Below are 25,973 nucleotides of genomic sequence, written 5' to 3'. Positions count from 1 at the left end.
GCTTTTTTCCACACCGTGCTTTTTAAATGGGAGCTGGGTACCCGGGTACCCTGTCGGCCACATAACGGTTAAACTCCCTGGCCAAGTTCGCAGGGGTTGAGGGTATTAAAGTGAAGGAGTTTCATTTTGATTATTGTAATGTAGTGTTCTTTACTGAAATATATCACCCTTTTAACACTTTAATGCGCCTCCAACGGTTCATCACGAACTGGCTGCTGCAGATGAAGTATGGCCGATCATATGCATCAGACATGCTCGATAAACACGGAGGAACCGCCGGGGCTCAATAGAGTCTATTTCCAAGCAATAGTTCCAAGTCGGTTGGATTTGAGAAGATTTTGATGATCGTTACAAATCCTAATAAAAGCATTATAGGATTTGTGACAGGTTTTGAAACCTTTTACAGCCAGCTGACTTTAAAATGTTGTTTGGGCTCTATTTCCCACGTTTCTCGGATGATTTTGAATAGTCATGTATTGATGTCATAGTCGCTTTTTCGAATTTTTACAATGTTAGTTGATCATATTTTCTTTAAATAAAGCAATTAAAATCGACCGAAGAACTAATAGTGGGAAGGAGATTTGCAGCTCTTAATTGTGCTGATAGATTCGAAGCTAACGTGCGAACACTTAAACGCATTGTTGACGTCAATGCGTTCGACGTGACATTTTGGACAAAAACTAACTGCTTTTATGGCGGCTGTTCGGGCTCGAAAGAAGTTGATCATCAATATTAATTTCTATTCCCGATCAGCCTAGATAGCCGTGTAGTGTCGGTAGCAGTTCCTTCAACTGGCTAAGAATAACACTACGGACCGTCTGTTCCGGTGGTAAGAGTCCACTAACAGGTGACCCCTAATTCATGGTGTCAAGCGGCTTAATGCGTACCGTGCCTAGGAATGAATGGTTAGGGGGGTCTAATAAAAACCTAGCCGCTAACGGTGCCTGTGGAGTACCAGGGCACCCTCCACAGTATTTTTGCCCTTACTGTGTTAAACGGAGCAATGACGCAGTGGACCTAATTTGTCTCCGGGATAATCGGCTACTTTTCTTAAGTCTCAATTCCGAGGCTTAACAAAAGTGGGTAAATGTATATTTTCATGACTGGAATCAAGTTTGTACAGGTAAACCTTCATCACGCAAAAGGTGCTTCTGCTGTGTTGAGTCGAAGGTTTAAAAAAGAAGGGCTGGAAGTGGCGCTAATTCAAGAGCCATGGTCCAATAAACGAAAGATTCTTGGTGTTCTGACACAAAATAGTAAACTATTTTATGATGAGCAACAAGATTCTCCCAGAACTGCTGTCCTAGTACGTAAAACGTTAAAATGTTATCCTATTACAGAGTTTATCAGAAGGGACATTGTTGCGGTCATGGTAGAGGTACCAACCACTAGGGGTAAAACTGAGATCGCTGTGGCTTCAGCTTACTTTCCTGGTGATGTTCCTGAGGTATCTCCTCCTGAGATCGCATCATTTGTTCAATTCTGTAAAGAAAACAACAAATCGTTCATCATTGGCTGTGACGCCAATGCGCATCACACGGTTTGGGGTAGTACGGATATTAACAGTCGAGGTGAGTCACTATTAGAGTATCTGTCTTCGAACAATATAGACATTTGTAATAATGGTGATAAACCTACTTTCTTAAATGCAATCAGACAAGAGGTCTTGGATCTAACACTGTGCAACGCTGCAATCTTTGACAAGATCACAAACTGGCACGTGTCAGATGAGATTTCTCTATCTGATCATAAACACATAATCTTCAATTGGAGCGGTGGAGATTATTCTAGAACTGCATTTAGAAATCCCAGGAAGACAAACTGGGATCAATATGTGGAATTGTTGAATTCGCATTCATTTACAATGGAGGAAACTATCGATTCAACCCAAAAGTTGGAATCATTTTCTCAAAGAGTAAATGAAAGTATCATCAATTCCTTTAACAGCAGTTGTCCCACCATACAATCGTCTTCTACTAGAGACGTGCCATGGTGGAACTTTAAACTGGATCGCCTAAGAAAATTTTCTCGTAAAATGTTCAATAGAGCGAAACAAACGGGAGATTGGACTCAGTATAGGAAAGCCCTGACTGAGTACAACAACGAAATTCGAAAATCTAAAAGAAAATCTTGGGTGCTGACATGTGAAAACATAAACAGTACTCCTGTAGTTGCTAGACTACAAAAAACGCTTGCAAAAGATCATGCAAATGAATTGGGAAATCTGAAGCGTGACGATGGAGCTTTTACCAAAACTCCTCGTGAAACTTTGGATTTAATGATGGAAACCCATTTTCCAGGTTCGGTTCTAAGTGTGGATTCCAATGATACTATATCTCTGGAAGGTGAAGGATGTCCTAGTATAAACTCAATGGAGTCAAATAGTACAGTAAACACCGCCTCAGATTTAGCTGATGAAATCTTCACGAAGGCCAGAGTGGAAAATGCGATAAGATCTTTTCAGCCTTTTAAATCTGCAGGAGTTGATGGGATATTTCCAGCACTGATTCAAAACGGAGAAACGGTGTTGGTTCCATCACTAATTGAGATGTTCAAGGCTAGTTTGAGATTGAGTTTCGTTCCATCAAAATGGAGACTTGTAAAAGTTATCTTTATCCCGAAAAAGGGGAAACGAGATAAAACGCATCCGAAAGCATATAGACCAATTAGTCTTTCTTCAGTTTTGTTAAAGACTATGGAAAAGGTTTTGAAGGATTTTATCAATTCTTCTTACATAAAAGAGCATCCCCTGTCTGACTTCCAGTTTGCTTATCAATCTGGTAAGTCAACGGTTACGGCACTTCACTCGCTAGTAACAAAGGTGGAAAAAACGTTTTCAACAAAAGAAATAGCTCTATGCGCCTTTTTAGATATAGAAGGAGCATTTGATAATGCCTCCTATTCATCTATGAAGCGTGCCATGGAGAATAAAAACTTCGACCAATGTATCATACATTGGATTCATACTGTGCTTGCAAAAAGAGAAATCACTTCTGAGCTGGGAAGTTCTTCTATAACAGTAAGGGCAACAAAGGGTTGCCCTCAAGGAGGAGTCCTCTCACCACTGATGTGGTCCTTAGTTGTAGACGATCTTCTAAGAAGCTTGAAGGAAAGAGGTTTCGAAGTTGTGGGCTTTGCAGACGATATAGTCATAATAGTGAGAGGAAAGTATGACGAAACTGTTTCGGAGAGAATGCAAAGGGCCCTAAACTATACACATTCATGGTGTATTAAGGAGGGCCTTAGCATCAACCCGTCAAAAGTCGTAATTGTCCCTTTCACTAGGAGAAGGAAGATCAACCTAAAAGCTTTTCGGCTTGGAGGGATACATATTCATCCTAGTGATCGAGTCAAGTACTTAGGTTTGATTCTGGATGCCAAACTGAACTGGAATGCTCAAATTGAGTCCGTGATCGGTAAGGCAACAAGTGCGTTCTGGTTATGCTCCAAAACTATTGGCAGGAAGTGGGGCTTGAAACCAAAAATGATAATGTGGATTTATACTGCCATAATCCGCCCAAAAGTGACGTATGCTTCGTTTGTCTGGTGGCCAAAAACAAAAGAGGCTACCACACAATCAAAGCTTGCGAAAATTCAACGTCTTGCGTCCATTGCTGTTACAGGAGCGATGCGAAGCACTCCATCAAAAGCTATAGATGCGATTCTCAATCTGCTACCTTTGCACGAGTACGTGCAATTAGAAGCAGAAAAGGAATTGCTGAGACTTGAACGAGTTGAAAAGTTTATGCCAGGTGATCTTGTAGGTCACCTGAGCATTTCACAATACTTCCAAAATAGGCCAGTAATGAAAATGATTAAAGACTGGATGAAACCTGTGGAGAACCATGATGTTCCTTACAAGTTGCACGAAACAACTCGTGCAGATTGGGAAGTCGGAGGTCCCACTGTTCGTCAAGGATCAATCAAATTCTATACAGATGGCTCAAAAGTTGGAATAAAAACGGGAGCAGGAATCTACGGCCCTGGAATACAAACATCAGTGGCGATGGGACACTATCCTACGGTGTTTCAAGCAGAGATTCTTGCTATTTTGAAATGCGCAAATATCTGCCTTGAGAGAAAATACAGATATGCAAATATTTGTATTTTCTCAGATAGTCAAGCTGCACTAAAAGCATTGTGCGCTTACAAATGTACTTCAAAGCTTGTCTGGGAATGCATTCTTTCACTGCGCAGGCTGTGCCAAGGGAACTCAGTAAACTTATACTGGGTTCCAGGTCACTGCGGCATTGAAGGGAATGAAATGGCAGACGAGCTTGCTAAAAGTGGTTCCAATTTACAATTTGTTGGTCCAGAACCATTCTGCGGAATATCAAACTGTACAATTAAAATGGATCTGAAATGCTGGGCTGAGCAGAGAGTGATATCCAATTGGATGGATGTCAAAAACTGCAATCAGTCAAAACGATTTATAACACCAAACGCTTATAAAACCAAAAAGCTCTTAGAGCTCAACAAGAGAGCTCTATGTACATACACTGGCCTAGTAACTGGACACTGTCCGAGCAGGTATCACTTGAAAAATATTGGCCAGATTCAGAGTGATATCTGTCGTTTCTGTAATACGGAACGTGAAACCTCGGAACATCTGCTTTGCAGTTGTGGTGCTTTATACATGCGCAGGCAAAGATTTCTAAATAGTGGTTGCTTGCAACCCAGTGAGATCTGGTCTGCAGAACCTGGGAAGGTCTTGGGGTTTATTAATTCCATTGCACCTGACTGGGAGACGACGCGTCGTGGCAGAAGCTGATTACTTGACACATGGTAATTAGCTGGCTAGATGCGAATATCAAAACGGGACATGCCACAAAAGTTCAGCTTATTGGACGCAGTGGCTTAAATTCCCCAACAGGGGAGGGAAAAAAAAAAAAAAAAAAAACTGCTTTTATTAACTGAACAACGTCTCTTGTGTATGACTAGGTTGACATTTCTAGGCTACACTTGAGAAAATGACATGGTTTATCTAGGTAGGACCGATAGGACAATTCAATGAATTTGAATATTTTCCATAATATTTGTAGTGGGATGAATACATAATAGACAAGCAATCTTTATTATTTTAAAATTTTATTGCAATCAACTGACCAACTTGGCGTTTTTTTTGTTTATCTCTTAGATGGTGTTAGGACACCAAAAGAAAAAAATCAGAAGTTCAGTTCAATGTTTCTGTGGGTTTAGGACCGATGACAATTTAACCATCTACTTCCCATGGTTGCTCTAGAGCACCATCGATTTTCGACGAACTCGAGATAAACGGAATCAGATGAATATGATGCAATAGTTTTTAGAATATGATATTATCCCATTAGGTAAACCCAACTCCCAACTACTTGTTTCAATAGTGGATTGATAAACAATCAAAATACTATTGATTTACAACTAAATTTTTTTTTGTTTATTTCGAAAATTTTGACCAATTTGGAATAACTTTTGTTCGAGCACTTTTTTCGGAAACGCTTTCTTGGCATAGAAATAGTCGTTCAAAGTCGTGGGAAGGAAAGGATTAAGGACACAAGAGATGAACACAGAGAAGTAGAAAACGATTAGCGAAATCAAGAAAACAATTTGACACAGAATCGACTATATTTTGACATAGGGTTCGACTGATTCGATGAATCTATCTAGAAGTATCTAGAAGACGATTGACGCTAAGATTGGAAAAAAGCTTGCAGTTGGGACTAGACTAAAATAGTGGCCGATAGAAAACAATGCGCTAGACAGAATTATTATTCATTTTTTAATATTCACTCGTAGGCTTTTGACCGGTTGACAGTACAATATTTAGCTGTGTACGAAGATACGGATTAGTTGGTGTACATATGACAGGGTTCTCACGGAAAGTGCTTCAAGCGAAGCTTACATAACAACTGACAATAAAGAAACCTATTTTCCTTGACTTTCTACGCAATGAACATCTGACCGAACACACGTGTTTTTGTTAATCTCCTAGGCATTATTAAGATATGATGTATGTGCATGACGGAACAACTAGCAGGACACAGTTCCAGTTCTCATTTTAATAACGACATTCAACATATTTCCAATAAAACTACATTTCAATATAGCAAAGACTAAAGCTGGTATGATAGAACAGATCAGAATGACTTAATTGACTATTATCTTGGAGATCTACTTCGAATAACTGACAAATTGACAAGAATCTAACTAAATACATGGACCATACTACAAAAAATAAATTGACAAAAAGACAAAAAAGGGGTAACTTTTATTAAAACTATTTTTGTTCAACGCAGGCCAAAACAGTGTCGACTTGGGCCACACACGCCTACGTACTTCTGTGTGTTGAAACAAAAATAGAGGCTCCTAGAAGCAAATGTAGGGAAAGGGTGCGGTGTAGAACATAAGCACAGTGTTGCTACCGCCGTAATCACTTAAAAAAAATGAACTCGGTGAAACTTTTTCAACTTTTTTTGTGTTACAGCTTAAACCTGAGGCTTTCATATGCAGCTACGTTTGAGGTTTGATATTAACTACAAAAAGTATTAAATATGTGCTTATGTACCGTCAGTGTACCAGTAGCCGCTCATGACCCAATAGCCGCTCACTGTTGCAAAAATCAAGTTTACACGCATAAATACACTCTTTTCGGTGCTGATATTCTTGGACAATATAAATTAGACAAGAGCAAAGCCATTTTATGCAATATTTACCGGATAACATAAATTTTAAAAACAAAACAATGAATATTTTTGAGCGGCTATTGGGCCCAAAAAAGCTGTAGCTAATTTCATGTGTTCCAATAACCGCTCACGCAAAAAAATACGTCAAAAGCGTAAAATCTGCCGATTTTAGTACACAGTGTGTTTAATCCCTGTTATACACTCCTACGGAACAGGAAAAAAATAATTGTAAAAACATAGAGTTGCAAAAATAATGCACTTTTCCGCAAAAGTCTATTTAAAAGATGGCATAAATTTGTTCGTGAGCGGATGTAATAAAATCATACTTTTATGAAAAGTTTTACATAAGTCTTGATTTATATCTGATTGCACTTAGATTGAACTAACAGAAAATGGAAAAACATTACAAATTGGCTTAACAGTCATTCAACAGATGATGTTTTTCTGCGAAACTGGCCTTAGATGAGCGGAATCTGGTACCCTGATGGTAATTGACGATATAAAAAATACCATATTTTGCACATATAATCTGCCAAACGTTTTCCACCAATAAAAGTGCATTAACTGCACGAAAAATGCATAGGACCTACTCTTCATATGTAGTTTAGTAGGTCCTGAATAAAAATATTACATTAACCCTCCTTTGGCATTAGGGTCATTTTTGACCCAAACCGTACACTATGTCAGCGAGCTGCTGGCAACGAGATGCAAAAGGAAGGTTAAGAGAGTTTAAAAAAGTTGCAAACACTTGACACTTTTATTGATCAAAATATGATAAATTACCAAATAATACTCTGAACATATACAGATTTTTCATATTTTTTGTAGTGAATATAAAAGCTCAAACGAAGCTGCATATTTTTTTTTTGCGTTTATTATAGAGGCTTTAAATTTTAAATTCATTCGCCTCTTGAAATAGTGAAAAACAATTATATAAGTTCAAATAGTTTCGCCCTTCTTAAAAATGCTAACAGTTTGCCTTCCGAAATTTTATCGTTTTTCAAAACATTTTTAATTGATTTATCTAGTCCTACTTTATCTCTTATTGTTTTCAATTGCGAGCACTCAACCAAAATATGTTCAATGCTAATTTCTTTTTGACAAAAGCTACAAATTGGGATTGGTTTCTTGTTGAGAACATGTTCTTTTGTAAGCCTACTGTGCCCTGTGCGACATCTAGTGAGACACTTTTGCTCCATTCGATTGAGCCTATCGGACCATCTGATGGTATTTGTTTTAATTCTCCTAAGCTGCTTCTCTTCGCTTTGTCTATTCCAATCATTATCAAATTTCAGATGAATTAGCTTTTTAAGCCATTTCATTATATCTTCTTTCGGCGTCCCTTCTTTTAGAAGTCGTTTTGTTCGTCCTCTTTTAGCAGCAACGTCGGCGGCTTCGTTTCCAGGTATGCTGACGTGACCTGGAACCCAGATGAATGTTATTTTCTTGCTTCCCAGATTTTTGTCGATTTCCTGAATAAAAGGATGCTTCAACGTTCCCTTCTGTACAGCTTCTAAACAACTAGCAGAATCGCTAACAATTATAGTAGGTTTGTTTCTGGGTGCTATTAGAACCGCTTTTGCCAATGCGGCCGCCTCGGCCGTAAAGATGCTGCATTCAGGAGGAAGTTGTCTTTCAAATGAAATATTTTCACCAACTACGGCGAATCCAGTTTGGTTTTCACCAACTGATCCGTCAACATAGATATGGGTGTGGTTTGCATACTTGGTACGAACTAATCCAGTAAAAAGTTGTTTGGCTATGACAGGCGCATCTCCAACTTTGTATTTCCGCTTAACAGACCAGTCGATGGATGGTTTTCTCTCGAGCCACATTCTGTCGTGGTTTCTATAGAGTTTACAAATCTGAGGAATACTAACTCCTGTTAGTAATCGAATCCCGTCGGTTGCTTCCTGTAGAACAGAGACCCGTGACTTGTGGCTCTTCTCGATAATTCCGGCAGCTCTTGAACTTAATGTCAATGCTGCTTTATGGCCGAATGGTAGACATCCGGCTTCGACCAAAACAGAGTCTGTAGGTGTCGTGGGGTATACTCCAGATGCTATCCGAACAATGTTGTTATAGATGCTTTCTAGTTTGTTCGTGTTTGCCAAGCCGACTATTTCGATCCCATAAAGCATCTTGGAGACACATATAGCTTCTCCTATTCGTATCAGAACACTTCTGGAAGCTTTACGAGAAATTGCCTTAAGGAAGTTTATTCTATTCTGAAGACTTTCTTTTAATTCCCTTATATGCCCACAGAAGCTACGTCGCTGGTCTATCGTGACTCCAAGAATTTTCGCATAACGTACTGTCTGAATTATTCCGCCTTGTATCGTGGGTTCTACGTTCCACGCTCGTATATGACGATGCTTGCGTTGACATACATGAAGAATTGATGATTTTTTGCTGGAGAGATGAAATCCTCTTGTTGTTGCCCATGCTTCAACTGCTTTGATCCCTTTAATGAGCCATTGTCTGGTCGGTTTGGCTGACTTTCCAGTGGCAACCACTACAATGTCATCAGCATAAAGCATAATTTTAATGTTTTTTGGTACGCACGAGAAGATAGAATTCATTGCTAAGATAAACAGGGTCGGGGATAGAACCGACCCTTGCGCTCCCTTTTGTTGAAATTTTGAGTCGGATCGCTGTCCACCAACACGAACTTCGAAGGTGCGATCGCCAAGGAATTCTTTTATACAGCTAACCATTCGTTGCCCGGGGTCGGTTTTGCACAGCTGGTTGAGAATATATGGCCTACTTGCTTGATCGAATGCTTTCGTCAGGTCCAGAATACCGAGGTCACAATGTAGACCATTCACCTTTGCGTAAAAGCTGCATATGAAAGCCTTAGGTATAAGCTGTAACATAAAAAAGATTGAAAAAGTTTCAACGAGTACATATTGAGATATAATGTTATTATTATTAGCTTTATTAGGGAGATTTTCAGCCCGATGCTGGTTCATCTCCAGATATAATGTTTTAAAAATGTGTTCAAAAATCTTATAAGTTTTACTAAAAGTTCTATAACTTTCAGAAAACTTATTCGACCTCGCTCAAAATTTTACCAATTGAGCTTCAATATATGGTCAATGATTGGTTAAAATTTCTGCGTTTTTGATTGACGTATAAAAAGTTATAAACATGTGAATGAAAAATTAGTTTGACCAAAAAATTGCTGTACGGACAATTGTTTGATACACTGTAACTATTATGATATTCTCCCCGCCCTTTAGCGCTCAAAACAAAACGGAAAGTGCAGCGAAAACAGGCACGCGCAGTCTTGGAAACCAGGTGATACGCAAGGGTCACATGTGCATTCAAAATCTAGGAATAATGAAGGGTAAGTATTAGTATTTCGTATTTTCTATTTCCGATTCAGATGGTATTTCATTAGAACCCAAATAGTTTCGTCCGAGTACCGTATAACAACTCTGAAGACACTTAAATTTTCCGAACACATTCCTTTGCAGGTGGTTCTCGACCATATTGGTTTGTTTTAACATCGGAGAGCATTTCCTGGTTTAAGGATGAAGATGAAAAAGAAAAGAAGTACATGCTACCCCTCGATGGACTCAAACTGCGAGATATCGAACAGGGCTTCATGTCTCGTCGACATACGTTTGCTCTGTTCAATCCTGATGGTCGCAACGTGTACAAGGTACTAAGCGCGATTGGCTGGAATTGAATTCCCGAATATTCTATAAAAATTAAAATCTTATGCAGGATTACAAACAACTGGAGTTGTCATGCGAAAGCACCGATGATGTTGATTCGTGGAAGGCATCTTTCCTACGGGCTGGTGTATACCCGGAGAAGGATACGTCTGCAAACGGCGAAGATGTAAGTACTATTTACTGTTTTTAACACGTTAAGCCTGATGCCATCGGGTATCACGCCGTTTGATCACAGCCGCCTGCCTGAAGGGAATATTTAAAAAATATATACATATCAATATTGCTCTATCGATATTTGCATATTGATTTCTACATTGCTGATTAAGCAGCCGGCGTCGAGAACATAAAATAGTTGTCGGGATCGATGAAAGGAGAAAATTTATAAGTCTATCGACCTGTCAAACGAAACAAAAATAGGGTGACTTCCGGTATTATTTGCAGGTTTGTTCTCTTCGTCATGAGGGGTTTTTGTCTGTCAAATTGCCTGAAACTAGGTCGTACAATTCAGCGTGGTTGGGGAAGATTTGAGGCCAATAAGCTCAAAAACTAAATAAAACAATACCGAAGAGAACAAAACTATAGAAAATACATAAGTTCCCCTATTATCAATCTAGTCGAAACCCGGAAGTTGGTGCGAGCGAAATTCGATTTTCTCCAAATCCATGCGTCGGACCTAACTTCTGGTGCGGTGTTTAGCAAACCTGATGAAGTACCTACACAGCGTATCACTAAAAAAAGACACTACACCGTCCCGACACGAATGCCTACTATGGCAAAGTGTTGTAAATAAATAATAATAATAATAATAATAACTACACCGTCTTCAACCAGAGGTTGTACAGACTGAACAAGCACTAACATTAGGCAACGGATAACAACACACATAACACCCAGTGGCCCGGTGGAGAATTTTCCGTTTGACGAAAAGTTTTCGCTGACTTGAGCGGGAATTGAACCCGAAGCTTACGAAACGCCTAGACGACTGGTGCCGCTAGCCGCACGCCCAATCTGGAGAAAAATCGAATTTCGCTCGCACCCAATTCCGGGTTTCGACTGGATTGATATATTATCATTTATGTCAAACAGAGCCCATTTGTTTCAAATCTGACTTTTGACTTGCTTCAAACAGTTTTACATGTGTGGCCTGAAAAAAAAATGTTTTTTTTGAGTTACCATTTTGTTGTGTTCTATGAAACATCTTTTATGTTGGGTCTTCCAATCTGTCGTCATAGATGTCATTCTAAACACGAATGTTCAATTCATTCAATGATCTGTTGATAGAGCTAGTTCCAGCGTGAAACGTAAAATCATCAACAAATTTATTTCCATTGAAATATTTCTTTGTTTTATTTTCTACAGGATGAAGGAGCAGAGGTTAGTATGAAATTTAAAAGGAAATTGGCAGTTTTTTTTTCTTCGAACTATCACCTTATTTCATTTATTTTTGTCATTAGACATCGCTTCCTTCGTATTTGTAGTTCCTGAATCGCAACCGATATTAATTTTTATTATTTTAGCAAACTATCAGTAGAGGTTGAAAATATTTCATTATAAAGTTAATAGAATAGTATGTTCATTTGTTGAAAAAATGCACAGTTCCGTTTTATTTTTTAGGTTGAGGACAAAAATGTGATCTATTTCGTTTTCAATTAACTGCGAAACTGTCTCTCCCAAAATACCTCAATTTATAGGGCGCAATATGCTATTTTGGGATTTTTTTACTGCAAACCATTAAGCATAACATTTTTTTTTTAATTAATCAATGAATAAATTGGGTTGTTTAGGTAATAAATTATTGCTATTTTCTATATCCTAATCGAATAAGCTAATTTTTCTGAGTAGGGTGCGGGCACCGGTTTTAGCCAGTCTAAGGGAAATCATTTAAAAAAAATAATCAATAATCCTATGAAAACAACCAATGCGTCAAATAAAAGGTTTCAATCTATATTTTGAAGGAAAAATACAAAAATCAAGTCAATACTTGATTTTTGTATTAAAAGTGACACTGGCCAAAATAGAAGCTCTGCCGCAGTTTTGGCCATATTCTTAACCCTCTACTTCCCATGGTTGCTCTAGAGCACCATCGATTTTCGATGATCTCCGGACAAACGGAATTAGATGAATATGATGCAAACATTTTTAGAATATGGTTATAACCTCATAAGGTTAATCCAACTTGTGTGGTATAGGTCTGACAATAAGCATCTCTCAGTGTGTTTAGAGTCTTATCCCCCAATATGTCAACAGACAACGGATAACGCACGCACATTCCTCACCCGGGGTAACGCCCACGCTATCGAGTGATAGCTGCTGATGACATCACAGCAGGCCACGACTCTTCCTCTTTCTTTGGTCAGCGTTCGACCACGTCGGACGTGCAGTGTATCGGGTCGCTGCGCTGGGCGATTCTCATCGAGGACCATCAGCTAAATTCCCACAATGGCAATCCTGCCAGGCTTTATTGCGACTTTTTTTGCAATAAACTCAAACATAGGTGAGAATCGCTCAGCCAGTTAAGTAAAATTAAAAGTGAAATTGATTGAAAAATGCAGATCGTGGTGGAGCGGCAGGTATGAGTTTGTTTTTTTTTTTTCGTTCAAGATGTGCAAAGGAGTGTCACGTCGTTCACCGAATAGAAGTTTTGGATTGAAAAATATAAAAGACGCGTCACGAAGACCGTCCGAATGACCTGATTTTCCAGTATGCCATGCTAAAAGACGTGTCTCAAAGACCGCCGGATAGTTCGATTTTCGGAATCGAAAGACGCGCCTCGAAGGCCGTCGGAAATGCAAAAAAAAAGGGCGCGCCTCGAAGGCCGTCGGAAATGCGAAAAAAGGGCGCGCCTCGAAGGCCGTCGGAAATGCGAAAAAAGGAGCGCGCCTCGAAGGCCGTCGAAAAATGCGAAAAAAAAGGGCGCGCCTCGAAGGCCGTCGGAAATGCAAAAAAGGAGCGCGCCTCGAAGGCCGTCGAAAAATGCGAAAAAAAAGGGCGCGCCTCGAAGGCCGTCGGAAATGCAAAAAAGGAGCGCGCCTCGAAGGCCGTCGAAAAATGCGAAAAAAAAGGGCGCGCCTCGAAGGCCGTCGGAAATGCGAAAAAAGGAGCGCGCCTCGAAGGCCGTCGAAAGTGCGAAAAACAGGGCGCGCCTCGAAGGCCGTCGAAAAATGCGAAAAAAAAAAGGGCGCGCCTCGAAGGCCGTCGGAAATGCAAAAAAGGAGCGCGCCTCGAAGGCCGTCGAAAAATGCGAAAAAAAAGGGCGCGCCTCGAAGGCCGTCGGAAATGCAAAAAAGGAGCGCGCCTCGAAGGCCGTCGAAAAATGCGAAAAAAAGGGCGCGCCCCGAAGGCCGTCGGAAATGCGAAAAAAGGGCGCGCCTCGAAGGCCGTCGGAAATGCAAAAAAAAGGAGCGCGCCTCGAAGGCCGTCGAGAAATGGGAAAGAGGGACGCGCCTCGAAGGCCGTCGAAAAATGCAAAAAGGGACGTGTCTGGAAGGCCGTCGAAAAATGGAAAAGAAAGATGCGCCTCGGAGGCTATCGAGAAAAGGAAAAGGGGACGCGCCTCGAAGGCCGTCGAGAAATGCAAAAGAGCATCAAGGGAAGAGGGACGTGCCTTGAAGGCCGTCGAATTGATTTTGAACTTCAAAATAGCGACTGAGGAACGTGTCTCGAAGAACGTCGTGTTTTAATGAAATGGTTTTGAAGAACCGGAAGTCTCACCGCGAAGATCGTTACAATCACATGTGTTGTATTCGAGGTTATATTTGCCTCAAAACCGCAGGTTGGGTTGACTTTGTTTTGGAATAATAAAAAAGGAATCGACGGACGCGCCGTCGAAATGTTTAGTGTTCATTTTGCGAAATGGGACGGCGCCTCAAGAAAACTCGTGAGAAATCTTTGGTTTTGGACTTAAAGAGGCAAAAGGACAAATGTAATCGACTAGTAGATACATTCTATGAAATTTGGATCATTGACCGTGTTCGAATCCCAGAACCGTTACAATAGTACTCCGAACATGTTCAAGCTGGAGTATTCATTTGTCAAGAATAAACTTTTTGAAGTACTTGTGTACAAATTAGTTGTTTTGTGAAACAAAGTTTGGACTGAACGGTACAGCAGTGATATCATTCGTCATCGCTTTGCTAGTAAGATGTGAATGCCCGAATAAAAAATACAGTAGAAAAACCAAACGTTGTATTGTAACAGTACTATTTGGAACCATATTTTTACAATAGACACCACTGTAAAAATAAAAATACAAAAACAATAAGATGTAATGTATGACACCATACCGTGAATTGTAAATAAGATTTTTACAATATACTATACGGGTTGTTAAGTATCGTAACAATATAAAAAAATATTTTTCTCCATATATTTTTTTTGCAAAACCATACATTTTATTGTTATTGAATTGTTCAAAATACTGATACGTGGGTTTAAATATACCGTACATTGTATGGTACATGAATGGTTTCAAACAATAAAATGTACCGTAAATAAATTGTTTTTAATTGTAATTTCACTACTGGTTATACATTTAATTAAATGGTTTTGGAATGGTTCTCTTTTGTTATGTTGTATCGTTTTACATTACATAAACCATATATTGTTATATTATCTAGTCATTTTCCTCCTTTTAATGGTATCTTAGGCTTACTAGATTTATTAGAATGCGCTTTGGGAATTCTCCAGAGCGTTTTGGATAACCCTTCATATATAGGATCGCCCACGTCTAAGTCTGAGTAGTCTCTGATTACATTAACAGCTGAAGCTTAGGCTCCCATGCCCCACCAGCCAGATAACCGGGTTTTGCAAACTAAACATTATTTGTGGCAACACTTTGAGCGGCATGATGGAACTATGCCGAGCGCGCTAAGTGTTATTAGACCACTAATGTAGTTGCATGAAGTGGGTGACGAGGTACATAAGTACAATTACAGCGTGCTTAACCGTTATTGCAATATTGAGGCTCCAGTTTGACTTAAGTTAGAAATACATAACAACTCTTGAGAAAACTGTCAAGTTCGATTCAAACATAAATTAGGTTAAAAAGCGAATTTGCAGGCGAATCTATATTAGAAGTTATTTCAGTGTTCAGTGCAGTCCATATGTTAAAGATGGCTCTACGTCAAAATAAATAGTCAAAAGATAAAGTTTGTCAATCGCATTTGATTCTATTGTGGTCGAAGGCAAGTTCACATGAGAGAAGAGGAGAAAACTCTCCTAAATGCAAATACAGAAAGAATAGTGTTGAATTCATCCACTGATTTACGGTAATCTGACCTGCGTCTTTCCGGGTTGACCTACATTCGTATTTCTCTCATCGCACTCTACATACCTAGCCCGCCATATCTCTTGGATCTGCAGTTCTTAGGACATCTGGTTAACCACTGATTTAAACATTTTATTGACTTTAAATTGATGTTTCAACTTCATCACTTTTTTTCTTTTTCCTTTCCTTTGCATAAAAAAAGTAACAAACATCGACAAAATAAAGCACGGAAAAAAATCTAAAACTGAATAAATAATTAAAAATGCACGGAAAAATAATGTTTCGGAAAAGTGAATGGTTCAAACGTAAGAAAATCAGTATAATATATTGTTACATAAAAATCGAATGTAAATGTATAGTAGCTACAATGTACAAAGCTTTAAGCGAACCATTTCATCACAATACACTTTATTGTAGCTGGTACACTGTATGGTGCAGGAATGGTTTTCACCAAACACCCTATGGTTAGTTTTTATCCGGGTGGTTTAGTGGTATTATGAATTAGTAGTTTAGTCATATGTTTGATCACTTACATTGCGTAATGGACTATTTTTCACTATCAACTAACTAAATATATAGTTGGATCGTTAAGCTGATCGATTCCCTAAGTTTCCTGCACTTATAATGCGAGAAAATGCATTGATGTATGAAGAAATAGATACGTAAATTTATTGTAAATCGTATAAAATTGGTTTTCAAACACGAAAAAAGGTATTGCAATATGACGGCGCTTTTACAGTCCGGATTCGCTGGTTGGGTCACGACTGCGCCCCGATTAGCGAATCGTGTTCGTTCGTTGGGGCAACTGACAACTGATCAAAATGCTCTAGACACACGCAAGTGACGAGAAATACGTCACGGAATACTCACATACTTGCGTAAACGTTCTGTATACAGGAGCTGTGATGCGACGGCGGTCAGACGTCAAACTCGTTTTGACATCTATTTTGCCAGCGACAGTGCTTTTTAGTTGGGTTTTGCCCCAACCAGTGAACATTCAACCATCGAGACAGCCCATCTAACGAGCTCTCAACGAACGAATCGTCACTGTAATTGATGACTTTATATTGTTCGCCAACCTCAAAGCTTTAAGCCCACTTTTGGGTTTCTACGCCGAAGGTCCGAGGCAAGATCCGTTGACAAAGAAATAACTATGACAACAGTCGCCGGACAGTTGGTTATTCTGATATTTGACGGCAGTTACCCGTTAGTTGTGTGACTGCATTAATGTCATGCAAATAGAGCATTTGCTTTGTGTTATAAGTTAATGTTGACAGATTTCTTGGTGTGTTATTGAGGAATTTAAGGATGTGCTGTATCGCGTAAACCTTCGCTAAAACGCTCATGTAATTCAGCGAAGCAAAGAAAATTTTCAGTGAAAAAGGCAGTCATGCTTTACATTTGTGAAATCCCTAGGTAGGAGCATTTTTTTCTCGTTTTGAGGGAAGAAAGGGAATGTGTGGTATAGGTCTGACAATAAGCATCTCTCAGTGTGTTTAGAGTCTTATCCCCCAATATGTCAACAGACAACGGATAACGCACGCACATTCCTCACCCGGGGTAACGCCCACGCTATCGAGTGATAGCTGCTGATGACATCACAGCAGGCCACGACTCTTCCTCTTTCTTTGGTTAGTGATGTCGCAAAATTTCAAATAATCGATTAGTCGGTAATCGATTATGTTTTGCCATGGCGATTACCGATGTCGATTAATCGGCTAAGGTACACCGGGGCAAGTTGAAACGGGTGGGGCAAGATGAAACAGCGGGTTAACATGATGTTTTCTAATGATGATAAACCATTTGATCACCATAACACAAAGTTTTTAATTCAAGTAATCCTTTAGCGAAGAATAAATTTCCAAATTGTGTCGAAATCTATTTCAAAACTTCGTGTTTCATCTTGCCCCACCCGTTTCAACTTGCCCCGGTGTACCTTATAATTAATCGATTATTCCTGGTAATCGATTATTTTTATTATAGTATTTTCTTAAACATTTGCACGGTTTATCGCTTGTACAGCGATCCGCTACGTTTTGGCTGCATTAAAGCAACCAACATGCTGGGGTTAATAAAGCGATTTAGTAGTAGGTACCTATTAACTTTCGCGATCCATACACTTTCAAAACATTATACATTTCTTATGTGAGATCGATTCTTGAATATTGTAGTATTGTTTGGTCCCCATTTATGAAAACTGATGAAGAAGACATAGAATCAGTACAAAAGAAATTCTTGCTTTTTGCTCTACGTAAATTGAGATGGACAACTTTTCCACTGCCTTCTTATAAATCGCGTTGTATGAAAATCAACAAACTTGAATATGTAATGATAACATTTCTGAATGATATTGTTTCGCAACGTGTAGACTGCAGTAATCTGCTGTTCTGCTTGTATTTTTATAGCCTATTTTTTATGCTTAGGAAACACTCAGGACAGTTTAACAATGCGGTAATTTAAATTTTATTCCCATAAATTTTACTTAAACTAAGGTACTTTACAGTGTGCAAATCGATTTTGCAATTAAATTTGATTTCCTGTGACTTTTAGGGTAATTAAAAAGTGATCTCCAAAGTTATGTTTTTCAACTGTGCGGTTGAAACGGACCGGTAGAGTGGGTAAGACGGACACGTTTGGAAAATTAGCTAATAAGCCATTAATTGTGTTAAATGATGGTTATTGCCGATTGTTTTCGGTAGATCAATCATAATAGAATCCAAATTTGGCTTTGAATCTTTGTAAATTGGAACAGAACAGAAACCTCCGTACCCTGATAAACGCCTAACAGTATGCAATGGTCTGGTACCGTGATTTCGGGTGAAATTGATCAGTGGGGTGAAATTGATCGACGTGAGGGCCATTTTTATTTGTTAAAAATAACGCTTTAAACTTAAAACAATTTGTAAAAAATGACCACAGTCTGGCTCAAGAGTTATTGAATGATGAGTTTACATGTTTTACAACCAATTAGTCACATATTTCTGTATAAAATTCAATATTTTACGAAATTGCGTGTTAAGAGAACTTCAAAGACACTTTCAAACTTTTGTTACCGTAGCTGTATCGCACATGTAATGAATGTTCTAATGAATGTTCCTAGCTGCCAAGTATTCGCTTAACCCGATTTCGTCATCAAAAGTTCTATTAATATTGAAATTTATGCCTAAAATTGTACTTTTCTGGAAAAAATAACATTTAGTATGGCAATTGCATACTTTTAGGCGTTTTCTTTAGATTTATGAAACTTTAAACTTAAATAATAAAAAAATAGTAAACTTGTAAAAGTTTTGCATAATTTTTCGCATTCCGGGGTGGTTAATTCAGGTGGAAAAAATATTTTCAGCACTTACAACAACATTTCACTGACTGATCAATTTCACCCCGAAAGTAAAGTTTATGATTTTTTATTTCAAATGATTTTTTTTGTAATAAAATGATTTTCAGTAGAATTATCAGCCTCTTTGACTGATGAAAACCATGGTCGTACTTGTTTTAAAGCATTGAATTTAACCATATCGATAAGTATTCAAAAATTATTCGTCAAAAATTGATCAATTTCACCCGAAATCACGGTATTCAATTTCAAGCTGTTGTTGAAATTTTGTGAAAATTCCAATTCCTTGGGGGATTAGGGGCATAATGGACACCCTAAACAAATGAGTATGTTAGGCCTGTATAACAGACAAAAACTTAACATATTATCAGTTTGCTTACAACTTCAACTTGTTTCCTACGTATTTCAATAATTTACAGCAGGTAGAATGTCATTATTGCGAAGAAATAATGAATTGTAAACCGTGTGTTTTTTTGGGGCTGGCAGGAAAGGTACGGGGCGAAATGGACACCCATCGGGGCATAATGGACACCCCTCCATATTTTATGCTGTATCTTCGATAATATCGACCAGTTAAGTAATTTGCCTACGGAGATCAATAGCACAGATATAATACTCCATCTTAGATGAGTTTACATAACATCAAAGTTAAATAAATAAACTTTAGGCTAAAATAATCGGATTGATTTTTTCCACTCTCTAAAACGCCTAACAGTATGCAACGCGCATACATCCATTCATAATTGCCAGTGTTCATTTCGCCCCGAATCGACTACAACATTGAAATCGCTATTTTGAGTAAGTTCTGATAAAAAATATAATACTTCAACCATTGCTAAATCTGCGTATACATGTAGATCTGCTAACATTTTATTTGTTTTATGGTGGACACACTCAAACACGTGTAGGGGGATTAGGGGCATAATGGACACCCTAAGCAAATGAGTATGTTTGGCCTGTATAACAGACAAAAACTTAACATATTATCAGTTGGTCTACAACTTTAACTTGTTTCCTACGTATTTCAACCATTCACAGCTGGTAGAATGGCATTATTGAGAAAAAATAATGAATTGAAAACCGTGTGTTTTTTGGGGCTGGCAGGAAAGGTACGGGGCGAAATGGACACCCATCGGGGCATAATGGACACCCCTGCATATTTTATGCTGTATCTTTGAGAATATCGACCAGTTAAGTAATTTGCCTACGGAGATCAATACCACAGATATAATACTCCATCTTGACGAGTTTACATAACTTCAAAGTTAATTTAATAAATTTTAGGCTAAAATAATCCGATTGATTTTTTTCAAACTCTCTAAAACGCCTAACATTATGCAATGCGCGTACATCCATTTGTAATTGCCAGTGTTCATTTCGCCCCGAATAGACTACAACATTGAAATTGCTATTTTTAGTAAGTTCTGATCAAAATATAATACTTCATCCATTGCTAAATCTGCGTATACATGTAGAGAAGCTAACAATTCACTTGTTTGTATGGTAGGCACACTCAAACAATCGTAATGCCTTATTTGGTGCTGCTTCGAAATTATAAGAAATCCACCATATGTAAAACATACTTGAATTTCAATGACATTTTGGTTATTTTGAAGAAATATACATGGTATTTTTGAAAAATAGAACAATGACTTGTTCCTTTACACTTATGCATTAAACGTTTTACATAAAAGTCAACGGTTTCGCCACAAACAGGGGTGTCCATTTCGCCCCGGGTGTCCATTATGCCCCTAATCCCCCTAGTACCTTATTTGCTGCTGCTTCGAAATTATAAGAAATCCACCATATGAAAAACATATTTCAATTTCAATGATATTTTCATTATTTAGAAGGAATATTAATGATAATTTTGAGAAATAGAACAATGACTTGTTCCTTTACACTTATGCATTAAAAGTTTTACATAAAAGTCAACGGTTTCGACAAAAACAGGGGTGTCCATTTCGCCCCGGGGGTCCATTATGCCCCTAATCCCCCTATAATGAATTATTATACAAAAAATCAATATGATGTGCTTCACACGGCTTCTGCAATGATTTTTGTACTCCTTAGATTTCAATTTATGAATAATGTGTGGATTTAGTGTGGTTCTCATGGCGCTAACTAAATCCAACACTGTTCGTCCTACCCACCTTCAAGGCGGTCCTTACCCCAACACAACCCAAAATGTTCATTCCACCTTCGTTTTCTATAATTCATGAAATTTACCTGAATCTCGTTTTGTATAGAACGGAATAGTTTGAAACAACTGGAAAACACAAAATAAAATGCGAAAACTTGGCAGTTCAATGTTAAAGCTTATTACGGTACCGTGAAACGGGGTATCATTGATCAGCGGGGTAACTTTGATCGGCTTAGCCCACCTAATGAAATGATCCAACAAACAATTTTTATTGAATCTGTTTTTGCTCACCAATGGTTTTCCGTAATCTGTTACTGTTTAGCTACAAAATGATATGGAACTCATGGAAATCGATTCAATGAAATAAATCGATTTTTTCTCAATTGTGTTTCGCAACGCATTGAGATACATTCTGAAGCATTCATGTTATGTCATGAAATCTAGATACATTTGAGGTTCGAAATCATTGTATTAACTGAACATGACATGTCAGAGCTAAATTTCATCAACAAAACTTTTATGAAAGTGCTCCTTTTCAATTAAATAGACGATTTATTAAGATTAGTCTACCTAAGTAATTACCTACCTTTAGGCGTTATTCTTGGTTTATAGGATTTCATTCCTAAAATAACTTGAAAAGTAGGTAAGCTGTAAGAACATATTCGAAATCAGGGACCCCGAATTTAGTTAATAAGGGTGTTTTCAACACAAACGAACATTGTTTACTGTCATGATCAATGTTACCCCATATCAACAAAATCAAAAATTTTGAACGTACTTTTTAAAGTAGTCTGACACATACCAAGAGTGCCAGTACTTGTTTTAAAAGTATAAAACATGTAACGTTTGCTTCTACAAGAGAACTACTAAAGAAAGATCGTGAATTTCGATCAATGTTACCCCGATTACGGTAGGGGGATTAGGGGCATAATGGACACCCTAAGCAAACGGGTACGTTAGACCTGTATAACGAAGAAAAACTTAACATATTATCAGTTGGCTTACAACTTTTACTTGTTTCCTACGTATTTCAATCATTTACAGCAGGTAGAATGTCTTTATTGTGAAGAAGTAACGATTTTTCAATCGTGTGTTTTTTTGGGGCTGGCAGGAAAGGTACGGGGCAAAATGGACACCCATCGGGGCATAATGGACACCCCTACATATTTTATGCTAATTCTTTGATTACATCGATCAGTTAAGTCATATGCCTACGGAGATCAATGTCCATCTTAGACGAGTTTACATATCATCAAAGTTAATAAAACAAATTTTAGGCAAAAATAATCGGAATGATTTTTTCCAAACTCTCTAAAACGCCTAACAGTATGCAATGCTCGTACATCCATTCGTAATAGCCGGTGTTCATTTCGCCCCGAATCGACTGCAACATTGAAATTGCTATTTTTAGTAAATTCTGATCAAAAATAAAATACTTCATCCATTGCTAAATCTGCGTATACATGTAGATAAGGTAACAAATCAATTGTTTTTATGGTGGACACACTCCAACACTCATAATACCTTATTTGCTGCTGCTACGAAATTATAAGAATTTCACCATATAAAAAAAAACATATTTCAATTTCAACGATATTTTGGATATTTTGGAACAATATAAATGGTACTTTTGAAAAATAGGCCCATGACTTGTTTCTTTACTCTTATGCATTAAAAGTTTAACATAAAAGTCAACGGTTTCGCCAAAAACAGGGGTGTCCATTTCGCCCCGGGTGTCCATTATGCCCCTAATCCCCCTATTTATGAAAAATATATATTTTTATGGTACATTAACATATGATTATATACTACGCATAATAAGTTTCCTTTATTTAAGTTGTTTTCGAAGTTTTTATACAAATTTTTAACACAACAGTTCTATCTTTCTATCTATTTGAAATTACATGGGCATTGCTTACTTTAAGGCGTTTATCGGTGTATGGAGATTTCTGTCTCAATTTACAAAAATGATTCCAATTTATAAAAACACGCTTCATTAAGAGATTCAAGGCCAGATTTGGAATCTACTATGATCGATTTACCGAAAATAAGTGGCCATTTATTGAAAATATAGTCAGAACGTTGCTGTAGAGCAGATTGTTTACGGGACATGTTTCTGCAATGGAATTACATACGTTTAGGCGTTTATTGGTGTAGTCCTGTTCCAATTTACAGAAATGATTCCATTTCGTAAAACTACGCTTTGTTAAAAGGTTCAAAACCAGATTTAGATTCTATTATGATTGATTTACCAAGAACAAGTGGCAATGAATTGGAAAAAAAACAATCAAAGCTTTGGCTCTGCCTGATCCAGACAACATTGAGAATTGTAAGAAAACCCTGCAAATGTTATTTTAAAAAGCTGTGAGCATTCGAAAGCGCCTAAATATATGCACGTTCTAATCAACATATCAATTGAACTCCCCAAGTTTCCCATGCAAACGTTGGTCATAAACTGTGAAGCCCCGTTCCAATATTTTTCAAAAATTCTTTCACAATGGCACTTCTAGGGTCCCAAACCCCAGTTCTTTTTTATCCCATAACACAGCGGTTTTCAGATCGTGCACCGCGGTGCACTTGGTGCACCGCAAAACCTTGCCAAGTGCACCGCGACAGTTTTGAACAGAAAATATTAGATTAGTAAATCGACCAACAATATGGATAATTGACAGACAGTACTGTTTTATGACTGTTGTATCTCAAATATAAAATTTAGGAAACCTTGAAGAAAATGGGAGCAACGAGGCTCTTCGGTAAGCAGACAGATGCATAATGAATTCTTTAGTGAATTTCCTATGAATGCCTAGGGTCTCCTTAGTTATGAAACAATTATAATCAATCTATCAAGGATATCCAAAAAATCAAAATACATGTATCTTACAAATTATGGCAGAACGTATTCCCTAGAATTCCAAATTTCAGTTAATATGTCTAAGAATTTGGAAAATGATCTTTTAATTATCACTGAAGTAATATACTGCCTATGATCGCATATCAGTCCTATATTTGCTGGGTTTCCTATTCATATGGGACAATTATGCGATCATGGGCAGTATACCACGAATAACCTGAAAACCGATCTGTTTTTAACGATTTTCTTACTAACCTCCTTAGATATCTTTGAAAAAGAATATTTAACTAAAAATATAACCAGTTACCTAGGGATCCAGCCAAGTATCCACTGAGATTTGGATATTAACCAGACACTAAATTAACCATAAACCAGATCATATCTTTTTGGAGGAGGTATACGACTGGGAGAAAATGTTGAACTGTTTTTTTTTATTATTATTATTAGCTTTATTATCGAGACTTTCAGCCCGAGGCTGGTTCGTCTCCGATTGAACTGTTGTGGCTTTCTCAGTCTATAGTCTTATAAGAGCATTGAAACGGCTAGTTTGGCATAGCCCGACGTTTCGATCGCGTGTATTAGACCTTTTTCAAGAAATAAGCTGTCAATCGTCTCTCGTTATGCGATTTTTGAATGCAGTTTGAGAGTTGGAGCTTCCTGTAATGCCATTTAACATAAAACACATAAATTTTCCTTGTACTTTTTGGGACAGTTTGCACTGTCGCTCGCTGTTATTTGTAGTGTGCAGTGCAAATTGTCCCAAAAAGTACAAGGAAAATTTATGTGTTTTATGTTAAATGGCATTACAAGAAGCTCCAACTCTCAAACTGCATTCAAAAGCCGCATAACGAGAGACGGTTGACTGCCTATCCCTTGAAAAAGGTCCAATACACGGGACCGAAACGTCGGGCTATGCCAAACTAACCGTTTCAATGCTCTTAGACTGAGAAAGCCACAACAGTTCACCAGATCATAACTGCAATAAGAATTTAATAAAAAAATAATCACAAGTCGTCATTGTCAAAATTACTGCGACGTGAGAGAGTACACTGGCAAGCTGCAAGTTTCATCTTTTAATATTTTTGATCAAGTGCACCGCGTGGCAGTTTGTCGACAAAAAGTGCACCACGAGACAAAAGGCCTGAAAACCCCTGCCATAACACAAACTAGTGTAGAAAAGATGATCGATGGGAAGCGAGCAGAGTATGACGACTGTTTCTCTGTAACACTTTTTTTTAAATAATCGATGAAATAATCGAAACAAATGATCGATTATCGGAATAATCGAGTAAGGCACTACTCGATTAAAATTTAATCGATTAGTTGAACGATTAATCGATTAGTTGGGATAATCGATTAATTTGCGACATCACTATCTTTGGTCAGCGTTCGACCACGTCGGACGTGCAGTGTATCGGGTCGCTGCGCTGGGCGATTCTCATCGAGGACCATCAGCTAAATTCCCACACAACTACTAACTACTTGTTTCAATAGTTGAACTATTGATAAACAATCAAAAACCTATTGATTTACAACCAAATTTTTTTTCATTGATTTCGAAAAATTTAGCCAATTTGCAATAATTTTTGTTCTACCACTTTTTTTCGGAACCGCTTTTTTGGCATAGATATAGTCGTTCAAAGTCGTGGGAAGGAAAGGGTTAAGTTTGGTTTCTATTTTGGCCAATCACGTGTATTTCTTATGGGAATGGCCAAATTAGAAGCACCCTGGCCAAAATAGATATATGGGAGCAGATTTTTTAAGGAAATATATTTTTTTCTTCCAGTTTTTAATCAAAATGTGTGGTTTTCACAGCTGTAATCATCATATTGTATTAGGATCTACTAGTAAAAATTAAATTTACGCCGGTTTAGATCGCAATAGGCTCAATACCGTACTATGGCCAAAACTCCGGACTGGCCAAAACTGAAGCTTCTACCCTATAACTTGATTTTATTGCGATGCAATTCCTTTGTTGTGATGGTTATGGTGCTCGTACACGCTCTTCCCACACGCCAAATATTTGATCACTTT

At 38.0% G+C, this 25,973-nt stretch overlaps 1 protein-coding gene across 4 annotated transcripts in view; it reads left to right on the top strand.

The window, feature by feature from the left end:
• Nucleotides 1-25,973, top strand: part of LOC109432839 (dynamin) — a 78,564-nt gene that overhangs the window by 19,795 nt on the left and 32,796 nt on the right. For 3 of the 4 annotated variants that reach the window (XM_062858662.1, XM_062858661.1, XM_062858664.1), the window contains exons 7-10: nucleotides 9,905-10,011; nucleotides 10,142-10,329; nucleotides 10,395-10,511; nucleotides 11,705-11,719. In XM_062858662.1, the coding sequence (XP_062714646.1) occupies nucleotides 9,905-10,011; nucleotides 10,142-10,329; nucleotides 10,395-10,511; nucleotides 11,705-11,719 (427 nt within the window). The remainder of the gene's footprint in view (nucleotides 1-9,904; nucleotides 10,012-10,141; nucleotides 10,330-10,394; nucleotides 10,512-11,704; nucleotides 11,720-25,973) is intronic. The other variant, XM_062858663.1, reaches the window with a different exon arrangement.

The sequence above is a fragment of the Aedes albopictus genome, chromosome 3, assembly GCF_035046485.1.
Source record: "Aedes albopictus strain Foshan chromosome 3, AalbF5, whole genome shotgun sequence".
Lineage (NCBI taxonomy): Eukaryota > Metazoa > Arthropoda > Insecta > Diptera > Culicidae > Aedes > Aedes albopictus.
This window is presented reverse-complemented; position numbering and strand designations above follow the sequence as displayed.